Source organism: Macrotis lagotis, chromosome 5 (assembly GCF_037893015.1).
Source record: "Macrotis lagotis isolate mMagLag1 chromosome 5, bilby.v1.9.chrom.fasta, whole genome shotgun sequence".
In the NCBI taxonomy this organism is placed as follows: domain Eukaryota; kingdom Metazoa; phylum Chordata; class Mammalia; order Peramelemorphia; family Peramelidae; genus Macrotis; species Macrotis lagotis.
In genome coordinates, this window is record NC_133662.1 from 26,134,810 (window position 1) to 26,157,384 (window position 22,575).

General features: G+C 33.9%; 1 protein-coding gene across 1 annotated transcript in view; it reads right to left on the minus strand.

The window, feature by feature from the left end:
* Positions 1-22,575, minus strand: part of CYP39A1 (cytochrome P450 family 39 subfamily A member 1) — a 134,422-nt gene that overhangs the window by 22,949 nt on the left and 88,898 nt on the right. Inside the window, exons 9-10 of the mRNA XM_074237105.1 lie at positions 11,206-11,301; positions 10,230-10,318 (exon numbers count right to left, since the gene is read on the minus strand). Coding sequence (XP_074093206.1) covers positions 10,230-10,318; positions 11,206-11,301 — 185 coding nt within the window. The remainder of the gene's footprint in view (positions 1-10,229; positions 10,319-11,205; positions 11,302-22,575) is intronic.

Below are 22,575 nucleotides of genomic sequence, written 5' to 3' on the forward strand. Positions count from 1 at the left end.
GAATTTCTAAGCAAGCTTATGATATAGTCACTCTTACTACCACTATGCCCTGATACCCAAGCTACAACAGCTGCAAGTTCATAACAGTACTTTTCAGAACAAATTTGCTTGCTGGATATTCTATAGGCAGTATCTTCTGACTCACTAAGTATTTTGTGCATGAGATAATCAATCAGTTTCTAATGGACAAAAGACAAATGGGTACAATTTGCTGGAGATTAAAATAAGGGGTAGTTGGTTTTGCATGTTTAGTGAAAAGATTTGTCTTCCCATAGTTAGTCCAAGTGAGGTCATTTTCTTTCCTAAACAATTTTCATTTTCTTTGCTTGCCTCCAAAAATGAAAAGTCCCATGGGGTGGTTATTTAAAGTTTAAGTGGCTGGCAGTATTACAGAGTTATCCCTTGTTTAGCAGAATCTCATTTCATGAAATTATTAAGAAATTCATGAATTGTCAACAATTTATTCAAAGAAATAGACACTCTTGAACTTGCAGAATTTAGGGTTCTTTTTTTTATTACCTTGTCTTTACTGCTATTGACTTAAGTGTCTCATTTTTTCTAAATTATGATATATTGACAAATTCAGCTAATCTGAAAATAATTAGCACTTTATCAATATTCAAAAATATTATCTTGATGTGCTGATGTATGGCACCTAATCAGAACCTGAGTTATAAACAAATAGGAATGGTCTGCTAATTTATTGATAGCTGCACAATTTCATGTATAATTTATAAGTGAGGATTGGATGTTTCAATCTTCACTCTAATAAGCTATTCTGCTAACAAAGAATCTGTCAAAGAATTTTCAGTTATTATTAGTTAAAAATATCAGGAAAGAGGGGCAGCTAGGTGGTGCAGTGGATAGAGCACCGGCCCTGGAGTCAGGAGTACATGAGTTCAAATCCAGCTTCAGATACTTAATAATTACCTATCTATGTGGCCTTGGGCAAACCACTTAACCCCATTTGCCTTGCAAAAAAAATCAGTAAAGAGAAGAATGAGTTAAACAATGGAAAAGTGAGGGGAAAAGGAATACATGGTAAGTTATCTTGAGATTTATAGGAAACCTTAACCAAATTGTGAAAACTTTAAAGACTGCCAAGACTAAAGTGGCAATAACATGAGGTACCCAATGAAGAAGGCATAATTTAGGCATAATTCCAATAACAAGAGTTTTTCCTTTTTTCACATTCAATATTGAGCAATGAGTGATAGATGGTGGGAAGGACAAGAGGCCATTTATTTTGAGTACTACACAGTATCATTATCAATTCTTTGCAAAATAGTGTTCCTTTAATAAAATAGAACATTTTGATTTAAACATGTGATTTGAAAATTTTTACAAAATTTTATGATATCTTTGGTGTACTATTTCAAGGTCAACAAGTGAGATATCTTTAAGGAGCTCTAGAGACTTGTCTAATTTAGCTATAAAAAGGAGTCAAAGGAGATTCACCAAGCTTAAGATGTTTAGTGAGCTTGGAAAATATCTGAGATAATCTAATGGTTTAGGGAAGATTATTCTTCTTCCTTTTTTTTTAAAAAGAACACTTTCAGGTGTCAGGATAATGGAGAAAGGAACTCTCTGAAGCCCTCCAAAATTTCTCTTCAAATAACTAGAAAACAGACTTGATCCTAGGAGATTTTTTAAATATAATAAAACAGGGGCAAGAGCCAAGATGATGGAGTAAAGGCAAGGATTTGTATGAGCTCTCTCCAAACCACTCCAAATATCTTTAAATAATGACTCTAACTAAATTCAAGAGTGGCAGAACCCACCAAAAGACTGAAACATTTTTCCAGTCCATAACAACTTGGAAGATCCATGGGAAGTGTCTATTGTACCAGGGTTAGAAAGGACCCTCAGTGAGCCCAGGCCAGCTTCATCCAATAACAGACCAAGGGGTTCTTGGGTCAGAGCCAGCAGAGGTGCTTTTCAGATCACTCAACTTAGGGATTGCTAAGAACAACTTGGAAATTCAGCAGGAAAATTCTGCCACACCAGGGTGAGAAGGGAGCCCAGTCCAGCACAGACCTGACCCCAGTGGACCAGGAGCAGGTCCCCAGATAGGGGAGTTGGGAGAGATTGCTGGGGTCTCTTTTTTATCACTGAGGCAGGACTCTGTTGCTTTGGCAATATTCAGATCTGGGTCTCAGTCTGGGGCCCAGTCTCAGGAAAAGGAGGAGAAGCACAAAAGAGTTTTACTGCCATAGCAGAACAGGGCCCCTCCTCACAGCTCCAGGGCAGAGGGGAGTGCTTGTGGTCACCCACAAACCAGAGAACTGGCCAGGAGAGAAGCCAGATCCTCTCATAAGACGTTGAAGGAATTGAGGTTGCTAGCGGGGCTGTCCCTGAAAATAGCTGCAAAAATCCTCAAAAGCTTGGAACAGCATGTCCTCCTCCCTGGAAGCAGAGCCCCACCTTAACAAAGAGCTAACATCAAGTAATAGGCTGGAGAAATGAGCAAACAACGAAATAAAAAAAGCTGACACTGGACAGTTACTTTGGTTATATGGAAGATCAAAATGTACACTCAGATGAAAATTACAAAGTCAATTCTGCTGCATTCAAAGCCTCCAAGAAAAATATATATTGGTCTCAGGACATTGAGGAGCTCAGAAAAGATTTTGAAAATCAAGTAAGGGAGTAGAAGAAAATTGGAAAGAGAAATGTAAGCAATTCAGGAAAATCATGAAAACTGCATCAACAACTTGGTGAAGAAGACACCAAAGAATACTGAAGAAAATATTATCTTAAAAACCAAATGGAAAAAGTAGTCTCAGACTGCCTTAAAAAAAAAGGATTGGAAAAGGAGATACAAAAAGGAAAAGGAGATACAAAAGCTCTTTGAAGAAAATAATTCCTTAAAATATAGAATGGAGTTAAGGGAAGCTGATGACTTCGAGAGAAATAAAAAAACAATAAAAACAAAACCAAAAGAATGAAACACTAGAAGAAAATGTGAACTATCTCATTGGAAAAACAACTAAACTGAAAACAGATCCAGGGGAGAGAATTTAAAAATCATTGGACTTCTTGAAAGCTATGACCAAAAAAAAGAGCCTAGATGTCATTTTTTTCAAGGTATGATTAAGGAAAACTCTAGAAGCAGAGGACAAAATTGAAATTGAAAGAATCCACTGATCACTCCTGAGAGAGATCCCAAAATTAAAACTGCCAGGGATATTATAGTCAATTTTCAGGATGCTCAAATCAAGAACAATATATTGCAAGCATCCTGAAAGAAATAATTCACATATTGTGGAGCCACAGTCAGGATAACACAAGATTTAGCAGCTTCTACATTCTGGGCTCATAGAGCTTGGAATATGATATTCAGGAAGGCAAAAGAAATTAGATTCAACCAAGAATCAACTATCCAGCAAAACTGAACGTTCTCTTTAAGGGGAAAAGATGGACATTCAATGAAATAGGGGACTTTCAAACTTTCCTGATGAAATGACCAGAGCTGAACAGAAAATCTGATCTTCAAATACAAGACTTAAGGGAAGCATAAAAATAGTAAACAGAAAAGAAAAATCATAAGGGACTTGATGTTGAACTGCTTATGGGAAGATGATATTGATAACTCATATGAACTCTCTTAGTTATTAGTAAAGTTAGAAGAAATATTGACAAGTTACAGGTAGGAGTTGAATTTGAATGTATAATATATTAAAAATGAATTTATTAGGCAAGAGAAGAATATACTAGGAGAAATGAAAAGTAGAGATAGAATGGAGTAAGTTATTCCACATAAAAGAGGCAAGAAAAAAGCTTTTGCAATGGAGTTATGGGGAAGGTGAGGGGGGAATGAGGGAGTATTACTCTCATCTGAATTGGTTCTGGAAGGAATAACATACACACTCAGTTGGATTTAGAAATGTATATTACCCTAGAAGAAAGCAGGAGAGAAAAGGGATGGGAGAGTGGGGAGGTAGGGGGGAGAAATAGGTAAGGGAAAGGAGGGAAAATTGTAGGAAGCAGTAGTTAGCCACAGACTACTTTTGAAGAGGGACAGGGTGAAAGAGGAAACAGAGAATATATTAAATGGGGGGGATAGGATAGAGGGAAATATAATCAGCAATAGTAACTATAGGGAAAAATATTGAAACAAGTTTATCTGATAAAGACTTTGTTTCTCAAACATAGAGAACTGAGTCAAATTTATAAAAAATAAGAACCATTACCTGTTTGACAAATGAGCAAGAGATATGAACAGTTTTCAGATGAGGTTATCAAATGAAATCTGTTTAAATCATTTTTAAATGTCCTAATTTATTATTGATAGAAAAAATGTGAGTTGAAATAATTCTTAAGTACTACCTTATACCTCTTGGATTAGCTAATAGGACAAAAGGAGAAAATGACAAATATTGGAAGGGATGTAGGGAAATTGAGACATTGATATACTCTTGGAGGAGTTGTGAAATGATTCAAAAATTCTGTAGAGCAATCTGGAGCTATCCCCAAAGGGCTATAAAATAATGCCTGCCCTTTGGCCTAGTTGTGCTACTATTTAGGTCTATATTCCAGAAGAGATGAAATATGAAAAGAACCTATATGCAAATGGAACATTTTTAACAGCTATTTTTTGGTAGCCAGGAGTTGGAGATTGAGAGAAATGTCCAACAGTTGGGAAATGGTTGAATAAACTGTGGTATGTGACTGAGATGAAATGTTTTCCTTTTATGGGAAATGATGAATAGGATGTCCTTAGGGGGAAAAACTTATATGAGCAGATGCTATGGGAAATGTACTGTATAAAACTAACAGCAATATTGCAGGATAATCAGTTGTGAATGACTTACCTTTTCTCAGCACTGCTGTGAACCAAGAGAATTCTGAAGGATTTATGACAAAGACATAGTTGATGATGTCTGAATATAGATTGAAGTATAATTTTTTTCACTTAAAAATGATAAAAAATCAAAAAAGTTAAGTAAAATTTTAAATAGAAGAAAAGATTAAATTTCTCACTGGAAAAATAACTAAGAAAATAGATGCAAAAAGGACAATATAAGAATTACTGAGCTGCTCAAAAGCTATGATCAAAAAAAATGAAAAAAAAGGCTGAAGTCTTTCAAGAAGCAATGAAAGAAAAAGAACTAGAGGGCAAAATAGAAATTTAAGGAATTCAATAATCACCATGTGAAAGAGATCTTAAAATTAAAACTCCCAGGAATCTCACAGTCAAATCCATAATTCACAGATCAAGAAAAAAGTACTGCAAGCAGTCAAAAAGGAACAATTCAAATATCATGGAACTAGTCAGGATCACAAAGTTCCCACATTAAAGAACCAAAGGGGTATAAATATGATATACTGAAAGGTAAAGAAATTGTAATTACAACAAAGAATCAACTATCCAACAAAACTGAATATGATCTTTCAGGGGAAAAAAATGAACATTTAATGAAATAGAGAACTTTCAAGCATTGCTAATTAAATGACAGCTGAATAAAAAAAAATCAACATTCAAATACAAGACTCAAGGGAAACATAAAAGGTAAAACAAAAACAAGAAAGAGAAAACATAAGGAATTCAATAAAGTAAAACTGTTTATGGCAAGATAATATTGTAATTCTCACCAACTTTATTACCACAAGAGCAATTAGAATGAGTAAATGTAGACAGAGGATTTGGATATAACGTGACTTTGATGGAAGGATACTCCCCTGAAGAAAAACAAAATAAGGGGGTGAGAAAGAAATTGGAAGAAGAAGGGGAGAAATTGATTGGGGTAGAAGAGGCATGAACAAGCTATTATAACTGAGAGGAAATGGGGGTGGAACACAAAGCTTAAATTTTACACTCATCAAAACTGACTCAAAGTGGGAATAACATAGACAATCAGCTGGATATAGAAATTTATAAAGAAGTAAAATGGGATTGTCATAATAGAAAGGGCATGGGGGACTAATAAAAGGGAGGGTATATTGGGGAAAGCAGTAATAAGAAGTAAAACATTTGTGAGGTGGGAAAGGGTAGAGGGAAAGAGGTTAGGATAAAAAGTGAAAAATAGCATGGAGGGAAATATACAGTTATTATTAACTATAAATTTAAATGGAATGCCCTCATTTATGAAATGGAAAAAAGATAAAGAAGGAAATTATATTTCATTGAAATATAACACAGACAATAAACTCATTGATATACTAAACACATATGCACCAAATGATTAATTTTGAAGAAGCTGCAGAAGTCACAGGAGGAAATACATAATAAAACTATATTAGTGAAGGACTTCAACTTGCCCCTCTCAGGACTAGATAAATCTAACTAAAAAATAAACAAGAAATAAGTTGAAGAAGTAAATAAAATTCTGGAAAAGTTAGCTATGCTAGATCTCAGGAGAAAATTGGATGGGAATAGAAACCAATATGTCTTTTTTCTTTTCTTTTTTCTTTATGTAGGGCAATGGGGTTAAATGACTTGTATAAGCTCACACTGAAGTCCAATTTGAACTCAGGTCCTCCTGACTCCAGGAGTGGTAGAATATACCTTTTTCTCAGCAGCACATGGCCCCTACACAAAAACTGACCACGTATTAGTGCATAAAAATCTCACATCCAAATTCAGAAAAGCAAAATAATAAACAGATCTTGTGCAATCATAATGTAATAAAAATTACATTCAACAATTATAATAGAAAGATAAAAAATTAATTGGAAATTAATACCAAAAAACAAGTGGGTCAAAGAACAAGTTATAGAAACAATGAAAAATAATAACAATGAAACAACATATTAAAATTTATGGGATGTGGTCAAAGCAATACTTAAGGAAGAAATTCATATTCATACTTGCTTCCAACAAAAAATAGAGAAAAATTAGATCAATGAATTGGGCATGTAGCTAAAAAATACAAAAAAAGGACAAATTAAAAATTCCAAATCAGATACCAAATTGGAAATCCTGAAAATCAAAGGAGAGATTAATAAAATTAAAATGAAGGAAACCACTGAACTAATTAATAAAACTAGAAAACCAATGAAATATATAAACCATTGGTTAATTTGATTTTAAAAAGGAAATAAGAAACCAAATTATTAGTATCAAAAATGAAAGAATGAAAAGAAAATTAAGACAACTGTTAGGAGTCAGTTTGCTAAATTATATGTCAATAAATTTGACAATCTAAATTAAATGGATGAATATCAATAAAAATGTAAATTAATCAGATTAACAGAAAAAGAAATAAAATACTTCACCCAATCTTAGAAAAAGAAATTGAACATGCCATAAAAGAACTTCCTCAGAATAAACCCCCAGGACCAGATAGATTTGCAAGTTAATTCTACCAACATTTAAAGAAAAAAATTAATCTCAATACTAGATAACCTACTTGGGAACATAGACAAAAAGGGAGACTTACAATTTCCTTTTATGATCCAAATATGGTGTTGATACTTAAACCAAGAAGAGCCAAAATAGAGAAAGTAAATAAATCATAGACCAACTTATCTAATGAATATTGATGCAAAAATTTTAAACAAAATACTAGCAAAGAGATTACAGCAAAATATTATAAAAATCATATGCTATGACCAAGTGATATTAATACAAGGAATGTAGGACTGGTTCATTATTAGGAAAACTATCAATATAATTATCCATATCAATAAGAAAATGAATAGAAATCATGTGATTATATCAATAGATATGGAAAAAGTTTAACAAAATACAGTACTCATTCCTATTAAAAAAGACCAGAGAACATAGAAATAATAGGAGTTTACCTTAAAATGATGAGAAATATCTCTAAAACTATCAGCAAGCATTCTCTGTGATGGGAATAATCTAGAAGCCTTCACAATATAATCAGGGGTGAAGAAATAATGCCCATTATCACCTCTATTATATAATAATGTATTAGAAATATTACCTATATTAGCTAAAGAAGAAAAAGAAATTGAATGAATCAGAATAGGTAATGAGGAAATAAACCTCATTCTTTGCAGATAGAGAACCTTAGAGAATTGAAACTATTTGAAACAATGAAGAACTTTAGCAAATTAGCAGGATACAAAATAAACCCACATAAATCACCAAATTTCTATACATTACCAATAAAGTTCAGCAGAAAGAGATAGAAAGAGAAATTCCATTTAAAATAATTTATAGATAGCATAAAATATTAGGGAGTCTACTTGCCAAGATAAACACAGGAACTATATGAACACAATTAGAAAACACTTCACACAAATTAAGTCAAATCTAAACAAACAGAACAATTAATTGCTCATAGGTAGGCTGAGTCAATATAATAACAACAATTCTAACTAAAATAATTTATTCAGTGCCATACAAATCAAGCTATCAAAAATTATATGTATGTATATATATATATATATATATATATATATATAACAAAATTCAGTTGGAAGAACAAAAACTTTAAGATATTAAGAGAATCAATGTAAGACTATATACAAAAGAAGATGGTCTAATCCATACAGATCTCAAATATTTTAAAGTGGTAATTATGAAAATAATCTGATATTGGCTAAGAAATAGAGTAATGAATCAGTGGAACAGATTAGGTACAAGTTATATTATAGTAAAAAACCATGGTAATTCAATATATGATAACCCAAAAATCAAAATTTTTGGATCAAAAACTCATTATTTGACAAAAACTGCTGGGAAACTGGAAAACAGTATGGCAAAGACAAGGTATAGACCAACATTTCACACACTCTAGTAAGAAAAGGACAAAAATGGGGATATGATTTAGAAATACATAGTTATGGCATAAGTAAATTAAGAGAGCATGGAATAGTTTATCTATCTGATTTATGGATAAAGAAAGAATTTTGGACCAAAGAAAATATAGATAGCATGTAAAATGTAAAATAGAAAATTTTGATTATTAAAATTAAAGTTTTGCACAATCAAAACAAATGCAACTTAAATTACAAGAAAAAAGAAAACTGGGTGAAATTTGAAACAAATATTTCTGGCAAAGTCTTCATTTCTCAAATATGAAGAAAGTGAGTCAAATTTATAAAAATATAAGTAATTCCCCAATTGATGCAGGGTCAAAAAAATCAAAATTATATATATTCAGATGAGAAAATACTCTAAAACACCATTGATCAGGGAAATATAATTCAAAGTGGCAAATATGACATAAAAAATGTTGGATATTGGAAGTGATGTGAGAAAATTGGGAAATTAATGCACTATTGATGGAGTTGTGAACTGCCCAACCTTTCTGTAGAGCAATTTGAAACTATGTCCTAAGGGCTATTAAAACTGTGCAAACCTTTTGATCCAGCAATATCACTAAGTTTATATCACAAAGACATTCTTAAAAAGGGAAAAGAACTCATTTAAGCAAAAATGTCTGTAGCAGGTCTTTTTGTGGTGCTAAGAATTGGAAATTGATGGGATGTTCATTAATTGGGGAATGGCTAAACAAGCTGTGGCATATGACTGTAAGGGACTATTATTGTGATATAAGAAATGATAAGTAGGAAGATTTCAGAAAAACATGGAAAGACTAATATGACCTGATGCATAGTGAAGGGAACAGAACCAGGAAAACATTGTACACAGCAACAGCAATACTGTTTGATGAAGAACTCTGATTGACTTAGGTATTCTAAACAATATAATGATCCATGACAATCCCAAAGTACTAATGATGAAGTACCCTATCTGCCTCCAGACAAAGAACTGATATTGATTGACTACAAACTAAAGCATGCTATTTTCAATTTTCTTTCATTGTTTTACTTTTATTCTAGTCTTCTTGTATAAAATGACTAATATGGGAATGTTTGACATAAATTTTTTTTAAGCATAGAGTTATTTATGAATTGTAATGTCACTGCAGGCATAGACCAAATCTAATTTATCTATGCATTTGCTTCAGAATCTAACACAATACACTTATGCATAATGAGTATTTAATACATGTTTGATGAATGAATGGGTAGATGGATGAATGAATGAATGAATGAATGCTTTTTGAATGGAAGACTGGTATATGAATCTTGCACATCAATTTTGACTATAAGCTATGAGGTCCTTTTTATTAGGATAAACTTTTGACAGTGCCAGAAAACAAAAGTGTTTTTATTACCACTTTCATAAGAAATGAAGTAATCACAATCTATTTAGACTTAAAGTAAAGGAAGATTAAGAAAATGCTCTTCTCAGCTGAGTTATTGTCAACATAATTTCTGAATAAATCCAATCCAGCTGTTTCACTGACCTTCCTGGACATGGGTACTTCCCTCCTCCAAATGCCCCAAACCAGTCCAAGAAAGCATTCTTCTCTAAATTTGCCTTTTCCCAACGTTCCTGTGGGAAGAAAACATTTTTTTCCAAGTCAGCCTTGTATAAATAAGCTTAACTTTATTTCTCCAGGCTAAAAATGACCTTGTACAACTAATCCTTGCATATAAAGTTGCAGTGTTGCTAGTAATTTTTTCCAACCTTTTATTAATATCAGACACAATTATGTTTCTAGAGAATAAGTTTATAAATAAAAAAAGGTTTAGAAAAGAATCCTGTTAAGTGGTAAATGTAAATGATAATTTAAATCAACTAAAGAATTAACCTCGTAAAAGCAGGGATATTTATAATAAAGCCTTAGGCCGTGGTATTAAATCACACACCATTAAAAGCTTGGTAATAAGACACTGGAGGTGGTCAAAGCAAAGGAATTTGAGTCAATACATATGGATGCCATTTCTGACAGTTGTGTGGAGAGGCACTAAACGGACTAAACGACATTTTGAGGTTCCTTTCTGATCTAAAGTCACAAAATTCTGAGGGGGAGAGGTCAGAATTTTAAATTTGACTAATTTTCCCTAATAGAATTTGTGTGTGTGTGTGTGTGTGTGTGTGTGTGTGTGTACCTAGGTATGCTGATTCTCAAACTTAAACACAATGAAACACTGAAGAACATAGGTAGGGGAACACAAAACAAGCCACATATGTTTTCAGATCTGCTCCCAAATACAAGTAAATCTTCATTTTTGAATTAGGAAAAAAGGTCCTCTCTAATTTGCACATACTGCCATACAGAATTTTATAACCAATATCCATTATTTGATTGGCATGATAACACTTCCCAAAAATACTTTTGTGGGATGAGTGACTTTAATATAATGCTCTGAGTAGTTGAAAAAAAAAAAGCAGCACCAGGATATAAGCAACAAGGCATAATGAATAAAACAACTTACAGGTTTAAACACTTCGGGTTCAGGAAAATACTTTGGATTTCTATGGCTCCAAAAAGGAGACATCATTAATATGTCACCAGAAGGAACAGTATAATTCTGAAATAGAAAAACAGTTATGAATTATAAATCTAATTGTGATGAAAGCATTTACTTTAGAGATCTTGGTTAATTATAGAATAATAATTATATTGTGGGAGATGACAAGCTAGCATTGAATTATAAGACCAAGAATATAATGTTTTTTTCATTTTATTTTTTTAAAAAAATATTTATTTTTTTCAACTGCATGCAAAGATAGTTTTTAAAATTCATTTTTACAGTATTTTGAGTTCCACATTTTTCTCCCATCTCCCCTTGACTGCTAGTATCTGATATAGGTTACATACATGTAACTATGTAAAATATATTTCCATATTAGTCATGTGAAAGAAGAATCAGGAAGAAACTGAGAGGAAAATCAACATTAAAAAATAGAATTAATTGGGGTGACAAGGTGGTGCAGTGGATAGAGCACCGGCCTTGGAGTCAAGAGTACCTGGGTTCAAATCCGACCTCAGACACTTAATAATTACCTAGCCATGTGGCCTTGGGCAAGCCACTTAAACCCCTTGACTTGAAAAATCTAAAAAAAAAAATAGAACTAATTTTAAAAATTGAAAATGATATGTTTTAGTCTGCATTCTGACTTCATTGTTCTTTCTCTGAATGAAGGTAGTATTAGTTCCTTTAGAATTGTCTTTGATCATTATACTGCTGAGAAAAACTAAGTCCATAACACATGTTCATCACTGTTATGGTTAATGTGTACTGTGTTCTTTCTTCTGGTTTTGCTCACTTCACTAAGCATCAGTTCACGTAAGTCTTCCCAGACTTTACTGAAATCTACCTTTTCATTATTTCTTATAGAACAATAGTATTCCCTTAATTTGTTCAGCCATTCCCTAATAGGCATCCCTTCCATATCCAACTCTTTGCCACTATGATATAAATTGCTATTAATATTTTTGTACATTTTCCCCCTTTTATGATCTCTATGGGATATAGACTTAACTATAATACTTTTTCCTGGACATTGCATCTACTTTTTCACAATTATATAATCAAAATAACAGCAAACTATACAAACCCTCAAAGGTATTTAGGAACCTTCAAAAATACTTATTTAAAAATTTCTTATCAGTGTCTATAAAGAACAGTCTAGTTAAGTTAAAAAAAAATCAAATTTAAAGCCACTATAAGTCAGTTTCTAGGTCTTTAGAAATATTATCAGCAATAGATATAGAAGTTGTAAGCTAGTTGTCTGCCCTCTCACTGTGAGGTGGGAGGAGATATGCTGTCTCAGGAACAGGCTACAAATTTCTTCTATCCTGAAACAGCAGCAGTTAGACAGGAAGAAGGAAGCTGTTTCAAAAGGACGACGTTTAAAAGGATAAATGAGACAATAGAGGAATTTTTCCCAATGCAGAGGTATGAAGAATGGACAGAAGTAGTATCTCCGCCAGAAGTAGGAATGAGGCTAAGCTTTCCCTATAGAAAGTTTCCTTTCTTAATGCCAGAAGCCTAACTAGATTGTAGGCATTTCTCCTTAAACCTCAACATTGGCATTATAAAGGGCTTTTATATTTCTTTTCTGAGACTAGATCTTCCTCCTTTGCCCAGAATGGAAGTGGAGTGCCTACTCACAGGCCTGATCCCACTCCTAATTGGTATGGAAATATTGATCTGCTTCACATTAGACCTTGGCCAGTCAGGTGGCATAGTGGAGTTCAAATCTGGTCTCAGACACTTCTATGTGATCCTGGATAAGTCATTTAACCCTGTTTGTCTCAGTTTCCTCATATATGCAAGTCCCTTTGCAAATCACTGTAGTAGTATCTGCCAAGAAAACCCCAAATGGAGGCACAAAAGGCTGATATAATTGAAAAAAATTGAATAACAATAATACTTGACCATGATCAATCAGTCTGTTGTTACTCATTAAGTACTGAACAGTCTGGCAGCCCTTCGCTTCTGGGTGCTTATCACCCTGGTGTTGAATTTGGTGCAGACACGTGAATTGTTCAGTCATACTACAGTACTTGATTCAAGAGATCCACCAAATCTCAGTCTCCACAATAACAGGGACTGCAAGTGTACCACCATATATGACTTTAGAAAGAGCTTTTAGGTGTGGCTAGGTAGCGCAGTGGATAGAGCACCAGCCCTGGAGTCAGGAATACCTGAGTTCAAATCTGGCCTCAGACACTTTCTAATTACCTAGCTTTGTGGTCATGGGCAAGCCACTTAACCCCACTGCCTTGCAAAACCTTTTTAAAAAAGAGCTTTAAACTAGAAATGTTTCACAAAAGACTTTTCTAGAACCAAAGTAGTCCTTATGTTTTTATACCTTCTGTTTGACCCTGGTTAAAGTTTAAAAAATAATTAGAAAATTATTAACCTCACTGAAGGGGAGATACTAATTATATAACTATCATGATTAGGCACCAAATGTTGTAATAATTCAACCCTGTACAATCTATAAATGCCCTTCGTGAAGGGGTTGACCTTAAGCATACTTCAGACACAAAACAATTTACTTGTATTGCATAATAATGCTTGCAATGAATTCATCAATACCTCCACCTGCAGCCTATGCTGATTGCTCCTATTTTTAAAGGGAAGATTCTTATTTCAAGCTCCTGGAGAAGCCCTAGTAATCCTGTATAGATGTTACTTCTTTAGAATGAAATACTTGACACTTGTTACCTTGTGTATGAGAGATTTCAGAAGTTCAGGGATGCTTCTAAACAAAATTTTAATAAGGTTCAAGTTTGCATTAATGTCTTTTACTCTCTTGTACCATAAGATCACAGGTTATAGATCTGGAAGGAACCTAAGTGGTAATTCATTCCAATCATATATTTTCTTAAGAGATGTGGAAACCAAGAATAACTTGTTAAGGACTGTACAGCTAATAAGAGTCTCACTGAGGTAATATCAAATCAGGTCCTCCTGACTCCAAAGTTCTGTGTTCTATGAACAAGTATTCTTAACCTACAGTTCACTGACAGACAATAAGACTTGGGGATATATTTCAAAATGTCTAGGAACTCAGATATGAAAAACAATATAACTTCATGTCAATAAAATTAGTTTCCTTTGAAATCCTACACAATTTATTTAAAGACAATTCTCGGATGAGGTTCAAAGGTTTCGCTGGATCACCAGAGGGGTCTATAATATAATAAAAAAAAAGCTATTAATTCCAGCATTACACCATGTCTCCCACAACACAGTATACACAGTATATTTCTGTGGGTCTGCTCTTCCTTGCCCAGTTCTCTCTATATCATGTTCCCTCAGTGACAGTTAATAGTCTTCCTCTTCAACCCCAAATGGGGTCTTGTTCTATATCTAAGCCAGTTTGATAAAGTATTCCATGCTATTCTATTAATGGGAAAGGATTGCAGGACAGTACTATAACTCATTGGGGATAGAGAAAGCCTAATCAATGTCCTGAATTTATATTGTGAAGGTAAATGTCTACTTTATATTCACATATAGTAAGTCATGAAGCTAGCAGGGGACTGGCCTTTGTTTTTCCCTCAGTCACCAATCTAACTGTAAGGAGCAGTTTCACAGAAATTAATTCATTTCTGTTGCTATGGGGAGTTGCTGGGAAAAACCACAGAGTCAAATCTTTTCTTAAGAGTTGGAAAGAAGAGGTCATAAAAGTTTCATATCTGTTCTTTTGAAGTAACAGTTATAAGGTTATTTAAAATTCCAAGATACTTTTTATCCATGAAGGCAAATGAGCTCTTTGAGACTAGAAACTGGCCATTCTTTGAATCCACACAATGTTTGGTATAAAATAGGCACTTAACAATGTTGGTTGACAGACAGATGCACTAAGTGACATATTTAGAGAAAATTCAACTCTTCTTCCTGTAGAAATTATGCTCCTTACAGGAAGCAAGAAGGATGAGTTGTTTGGTAGTGGTGCTTCCTCCTCTTCCCTCCCCAATGTCCCTAGGCCCCTACTAAATTTTTGTGAACTGGACAATAATGGCAGATACCTCCTAAATGCCATTTGAGCCAGTGAGCTGCCCAATCACTGCTGTTTATTCATTTGCAGGAGACTATCTTGAACAATGTTTTATTTCTACCCTAAGGAGTTATTTAAAAATCAATAACTTTTTCAACTCTAGAAAGCATAATTTGATAAATATCACAATCTACAACTCTATCCTTTCATTCTCTGGCTTCTTCCAATTATCCAACTTAAGTTGCATTCAAGCATTAGCAAATGCAAAAACTGAAATTTGTTGTTAAATAGCTTTATTTTATTTACCAGGACAAAAAATATTAACTCAGAAAGACTAGCCAAACTTTTAAGATAATCAGATTATGCCTTCCATAGCCCAAGGAAGCAAGCAAAAGATTTGTTATCAGGCATTTCAATCTCTGGAAATGCAAGGGGAAACATTCAAAAAGAGAATCCTGGGAAATCAGGAGCCAACTCTGGGATCCCAATCTCCTTGGCCATACCTAGAAAAGACATTTCACACAATGGACCTTGACATTACTGAGGGCAAAAATCATATTCCCCATTGTCATTTTCTTTTCTCTAGGTCAGAATTTTGTTAACAATGGAAAGTGATAGACATAGGCCTAGTCACTATGGAATATAGAAAAAGTAAGGAGAGTATGAAGGTGAGTGTTAGTGCTTATGTCAACAGCCAAATCAAGGTAAGAGCTGATGAATGGAATGATGGAATGTTGGAATTGCTTATGTGAAAGATTGCCCATTTTCCCAGTCAATTGGTCTCAAGCTAAAAGAGTACTTGCCCTCATGAACTTGGATAAATGACTAGTAGCACAATAAAGGGACCAAGAAGGGAGAGAACAATCAGAAAAACATATTAACCATAAAGAAGTCACAAAAAATTATGCTTCAATTTTCTTTTCTGTCAAATGGATAACATAATACCTGTTACTATATACTTCACAAGACTACTCTATCAAAGGTAAGAGTGAAAAGAAGGGATGTAGTGGGCTCTAGTCCATATTGCAGAAATTCCTAAGCAAGCCATGTGGAAGCTGGAGGTACAAGGAGAACAGCCACAAGGACAATGGTGACTGCAGGTCTAAGAGTGTGGCTGTGCAGAAGACAGAAGACCATTCTGCCATGGTTTTTGTGGCACTGGCCTTGGAGTCAGAAGGACAGGAATTCAAATATGACCTCAGATATTTGACCTTACTAGTTATGTAACCTTGGGCAAGTCACTTCACTCTGATTGCCTTGCATCCAGGGCCATTTCCAGCCTTCCTGATTCATATCTGGCCACTGGACACAGATTGCTCTGTAGAAGAAAGTGAGACTGGTGACTTAGCAGCATCTCCTTACTCAAATCCAATTCATGTGCTTGTCATGGCATTACCTCCCTGATGTTATGGTCTTTAAGAATGAAGAACTAACACTATTGTTGTTGTTGTTGAATAGGTATCAACTACAAGCAGGAACTATGAAATAAAGAGATCATAGATATGATCTTAAAGGGACATATGAGGTCACTGAGTACAATCAACTAATTTTACAGATGAGTAAAATGAAGTCCAGTGAAAGTAATTTGCCCAAAGTCCCAAAGGGAATGTTGAATGACATTTTAAAAAATGAGAGGTGGGACATAATAGCAAAAATGCAAAAATAAGGTGAAGAAAGGATAAGGAAAAAGAATGAAATTAGATGCTGTCAATATGTAAAATGAATGTCTTCACTATAGACTACAGTATGAGAGGCAATATGGCTTAATGGATTTATGTAACTGGTCTTGAGTCTAAACAATCTTGAATTCACATCTTATCTTGGACACACACAAGCTTTGTGAATATTAGCAAATCATTTCCCTTTTTATGCATTCAGGTCATAAATTGAAGTCATAAATTATATAAATTGTCTATCAAAATTGGAAGAAAATTCACATTTTCCCCCCTGTGGATTTCCCTATATTCAGGAAATTATAGAAGAAGAGAAAAAAAAGAGTGGTGGGGTAGAAGGGGGTCCTATAGAAGGTTATGACAGAAGGAAGAATATTCTATGGGGGAAAGGGTATTAGAAAGATATCCTTTTAGGGAAGATTGATGAGAGTAAGGACTGGAGTAAGGAACTTTGGTAGTTTTGTTGTTATTGTTGTGTTTGATGCTTTGTGACCTCATTTGGGGTTTTCTTGGCAAAGTTATTGGAGGAATTTGTCATTTCCTTCTCCAACTCATTTTACAGATGAAGAAACTAAGGCAAACAAGGTTAAGTACCTGAGAACAGTTTTAAATTCAGGAAGATGAATTCTCCTGACTCCGTGTTCAGTATTCTATCCTATACTGTGCCATCTAGCTGCTCTGGGATCATGAAGACCTACATTTAAATAGTGCAGCTTCTGATAGGAGCTAGATACTTTACCTCAAACTGGCAGTTCTCTTATCTATAAAATATGAATATTAATAACTATTCCTATGGACCATGGGGATAGTAAAATGAATGGAAAATGATTAGCAAACTTTAGTCATATAAGTTCAAGTTATACTTATCAATATTACCTAAGAACAGAAATCCTATCCAGAAGCTAGGATCCATATCCTTGATTCCTCATTTACTATACCATACCATTTCCCCTTGAGCTTATAAGAAATTTATATGCAGACTTTGTAGAGATTTTTACTTGGTGAAGAGAAAGAATGTTAAAAATATGTAATGTATAAATGAATGTTCATTATTTTAAAACTAAGAGTATGAAATGAGATAAATGTACAACCTATTGAAAAAACTAAAAGCGCATTTCCAGTGAAAGGTAGTATAATTACTACAAAATATAAAATGTCTCAGGGTTTGTTGTTATTGTTCCACTTTGCTTGAAATGACAAAATGCTTCACAGCTTTAGTGTAGTGCCAGTCTCAGAAAACTTGCTCCACATAAATTTGAAAATATTTCATATAGCATTCACTGACTTCACAGCATCCCAACTTGAAGATGACATTATTTCTCAGAATAATTAATTTCAAAGCACAATTATAATGTTATCAGTTCATAAATTCCTTCCAATTTAGCTAAAATTATTAGCCATAATATTAAAGGGGTTTAAAATATGGAAAATTATAGTAATAATACTTAATGCTTTACTAAAGTTCTACATTGATGCTTTATCATAGCATTAAAATAGCCTAAGAATTGAAAGTCATTGACATTTTTTGTCCCTCAGAAGTCTGGTGGAGACTATAGACCCTTCTCAGAATAATATTTTTTGTCTTCATACATAATAAAAGTGTTCCATTTCACTTAAGACAATAAAGAGAAGATAGACAGATGTGTCCTTATGTCAGATGGACCTGACTTTAAATCTGACCTCAGACACTTAATACTTAGTAGCTATTGTAAACCTGGGAAAGTCACTTAAACCTAATTACCTTGCAAAGAGAGAGATAAAGAGACAGAGAGAGAGACAAGGGCAGTCAGAGTTTAGTGAAAATAAAGGCGTATTTTCCCCATCAAATTCTGGAACCCCTTGAAATGTATCCACAGCCCACTGTACACTCCAGGCTAAGAATCTCTAATCTAGATTTCCTAGAGTTTGTGCCCATGAAGTAAAAGCTTTTACAATCCTTTCCAAGCAAAAGTTTTGATGATGATTAACTATCCTCCAATGATAATCTAGCCAAGTTTGGAAATGTTAATTCCCTAAAAGATTGGGTTGTATTTCAGAAAAGGAATTCCAACTCAGGCACAAGCTACTTCAGGATGTCCTTCCTAGTTGATAACAAACTAGTTTTTTGAGTATCTGACAAATGAGATACTCAGTAAGATGAGATAAATCTCATTCAAGAAGCAGATATAATTTTTCTTAAGAGTAAGAGAGATTTAAAAATAACTAGTCAGTTCATAACTTGCAGAAAAATTTCTAGATCAAGATAAAGATGCAAATTTGTAAAGATTAAGATATAAATATAAATACATTCATATACATATATCATTCTCTTACATGTTTTTGTTTATATGCATATGTAATGAAAGTATAATTTTTATCAATAAAGGTGGCCAAATATAATATAATCCCTCTTGCTGCAGAGGATGAGGGTGATGAAACTCTTGATCTCAGGAGGTCTGACCTGCATTGGCTTAATGCTGATCAGAAATTCCCACTAGATTCAGCATCAATATGGTGGCCCAGGGAGCAAATGGGCTGTGTAAGGAGGGACAAACAGATCTCGTTGAGAAAAATGAACAGATCAAAGTTTCTTTCACAATCTACAGTGGGATCTAGTCTGTGAATGGCCATCACATTGCCAGTCTGAAAGAAATAAGGGGACCAGATCTGAAAAAATATAGACAAATAAATCAAGAAATATATTAATAAATGATCTTCTTTGCTAAGATTACTACAGATGACTCCTCAGCTTCCCTTGGGGTTTAGTTAAAAAAATTATTCTTATATATTTATAGTTTTATTGTATTTCATATGCCCCATTGAGTTATGCTACTCCCTTTTTATAAGTTTAGGCCTGTCCTATATTTGAACTTCAAATATTATAGCTAATAAGATATTGTTAAGACCTGATAGCTTCACTGGGGACAGCTGGGTAGAGCAGCGGATAGAGTGCTGGGCCTAGAGTCAGAAAGACTCATCTTCCTCAGTTCAAATCTAGCCTTAGATACTTACAGCTCTGTAACACTGAGCAAGTCACTTAACCCCGTTTCTTTATCTCAGTTTACTCATTTGTAAAATGAGTTGAAAAAAATGGCTAGCCACTCCAGTATCTTCGCTAATAAAGTCACAAAAAGGTAATGGAGAGTAGGACATGACTGAAAAATGACTGAATACAAACAAAACCTTTTTATAGTGAGAAAGTCTCTATGATTGAATTACCAGAGTCAAATGCATAAAAATTCCTAGAAACCTACAATAAATAAATCAAAGGTATAAACTAGATGTGAACAATGTAGTTAATCAAGTTGGGAGGGAATTATATACTACAATCTTTGGATTAAATCAGGTGATAAAATGTTTTGAGATTGGTTGAAAGAATTAGATACAACTCTGGGCCTAGGCACATAAAAGAGATACTCATCAGAGCCATTCTGGCTACTGCTTTGAGAGTAAATCTTTGGGAACACTTTGAGAAGGTAGACTCCTTTTACTTGTATAGAGTGAAGAAAGGTTGGAGAACCAGCCCAAAGAGAGTATAACACTTCTCTAAACCACCTCCCTCTATTCCCTTTGACTGTGTCATTAGAGAAAATGAACCAGGAACAAAGTAACAAATGCTCAGTTAGTTAAGTGGTTCAATGGGATAGAGAAAGAGAGATAGACCTTGAGTATTGAAGACCTGACCTCAAATCCTACCTTAGACAATTTCTAAGTGATCTTGGGAAAGTTGTTTAACTTTTCTGTGCTTGTTTCCTCATCTGTAAAAAGTAAATAATAAAAACACCTACTTTCTGAGGCTGTTCTAAGAATACAAAAATACATCTGTAATTTACCAACCTCCAAGTGCTATATGAATGCTAGCTATTGTTATCATCATCATTAACATTTATTAAACAATGAATCCAGGCTGAAACTGAGAAGGAACGAACTAGTCAAACAGAAGGTACAGATTTAAGATTCTTAAAGGACTCCAGGTTTTGAATCACCATCTGGAACCACACACACCTTGGGAATTTTATGATTCCCCAAAGGAAGGAAAAAACTTCCATCCAAGCAAAAACTGTTAGATATCTCATTGGGTATCTCTAAGAAATCTCTAAGGATTGAACTCACTTTCTCCTGTACACTGAAAGTAATTCCCACATTTCTTGGAAACTTTTTTTAAACCAATTGTACTTACTATTATTACTTTAGTAAAAATCAGTTTCCAAAAAAGTTAGTTAACTCTGGCTGGCTAACCGATATCAAATGACAATCAATGAAGAACAACAGAAGTAGTTAGGTTTTTTTTTTTTGAGTGATAGTACCAGCCACTCAGGGTGACCCCTTAGAACTCGGAGAAGGAGAAGTATTTAACTACTTTCTTGGGCCCTGTCTGCTAGTGTGGGTCAGAGTTTGAAAGAGGGTCCAGAAGGTAGCTATTTAAGTCAGGTCATTTTTAGTAGAATTCTACTCTATTGCTTATAAAAAAAATAACACCTCAATCCAACATTATATACTATTGTTGATCCTTTCCCCCAAATTTTGCTAGAACTGAAAGATAAAGGTGCATTTATTATCTTTCTTCCCCAATACCCAGCAACATACAGAAGATGATAAGATCCCAGTTGAGCGTGCCAATGTTACCAGTATTGACAGCCATAACTAAGAATGCAATCTCCTCAAAGCTGGTCAGCAGGGGAATAGAAGGTTTGCTTATTTGTTATTTTGACAGCTCATAAAACTATCTACTGAGGCAAAAAGAGATAACAATCTGTTGTTATATGTGTTTTTATGCAACATCAAGTTGGATGAATTGGTTCTCACATGACTCTCAACTCATGGTCTGTTGTTCTCTAAGATCATCCCTGCCCCACCTCATGTTAGATAATGTGTAAAAAAATGGGTTGCAAACAATAAAACATTATATAAATGACAATTAGTGTGCATTTTGCAGTAACACAAAGTTAGAAGCAGTGAGTTCCCACTGATGAGGGAATGGATGAAAAATTGTCATATGCAGATGTAGCAGGAAAAAAATGATAAATATGAGCAATTCAGAAAAACCCAGGAGGACATATATGAACTGATGCATAATGAAGCAAGCAGAACCAGCATAACTTATATTAATGATGTAAGAGAAAATAAAATTTAAAGGATGTCATTAAATACAATGATCAATCTGGTGCTGGAGGGAAGATGATGAAACAACATTCCCTCCTCTCTGCAATTTCAAGTCTGGAATCCTGTCAATGTTGCCAGAGGCAGCGACTATGTTGGATGGTTTTACTTAACTATACCAGTCACTGGTGCTAATCACTGACATTACATTGAATGATTATATTCTCATTCTGATATTTAAAAAACCCAAAACCTTGTAACTTAAAAAAAACTATAATAGACCATTAAAGGCTTGATGAACTGAATTGAAAAAAGGGCCTTTATAAAACTTTGTTATAAAAAGTAATGATAAATGTTTGTGAAGACATTTAAAGATATAAACATAAATAAGTTACATCAATCTGAATTGTTTACTTCATTTTGCAAGAAAAGAATACATCATCATTTCACTTATTTGTTGCCTTCTTAAACTACATTTTTTTGGTTTTGTTTTTTAGCTAACGTATTCTTGAAGCTGCTGTTATTCAGTTATTTCAGTTGTGTCCAATTCTTTGTGATCCTATTTGGGTTATTTTTTTTTTTTTTGGCAAAGAT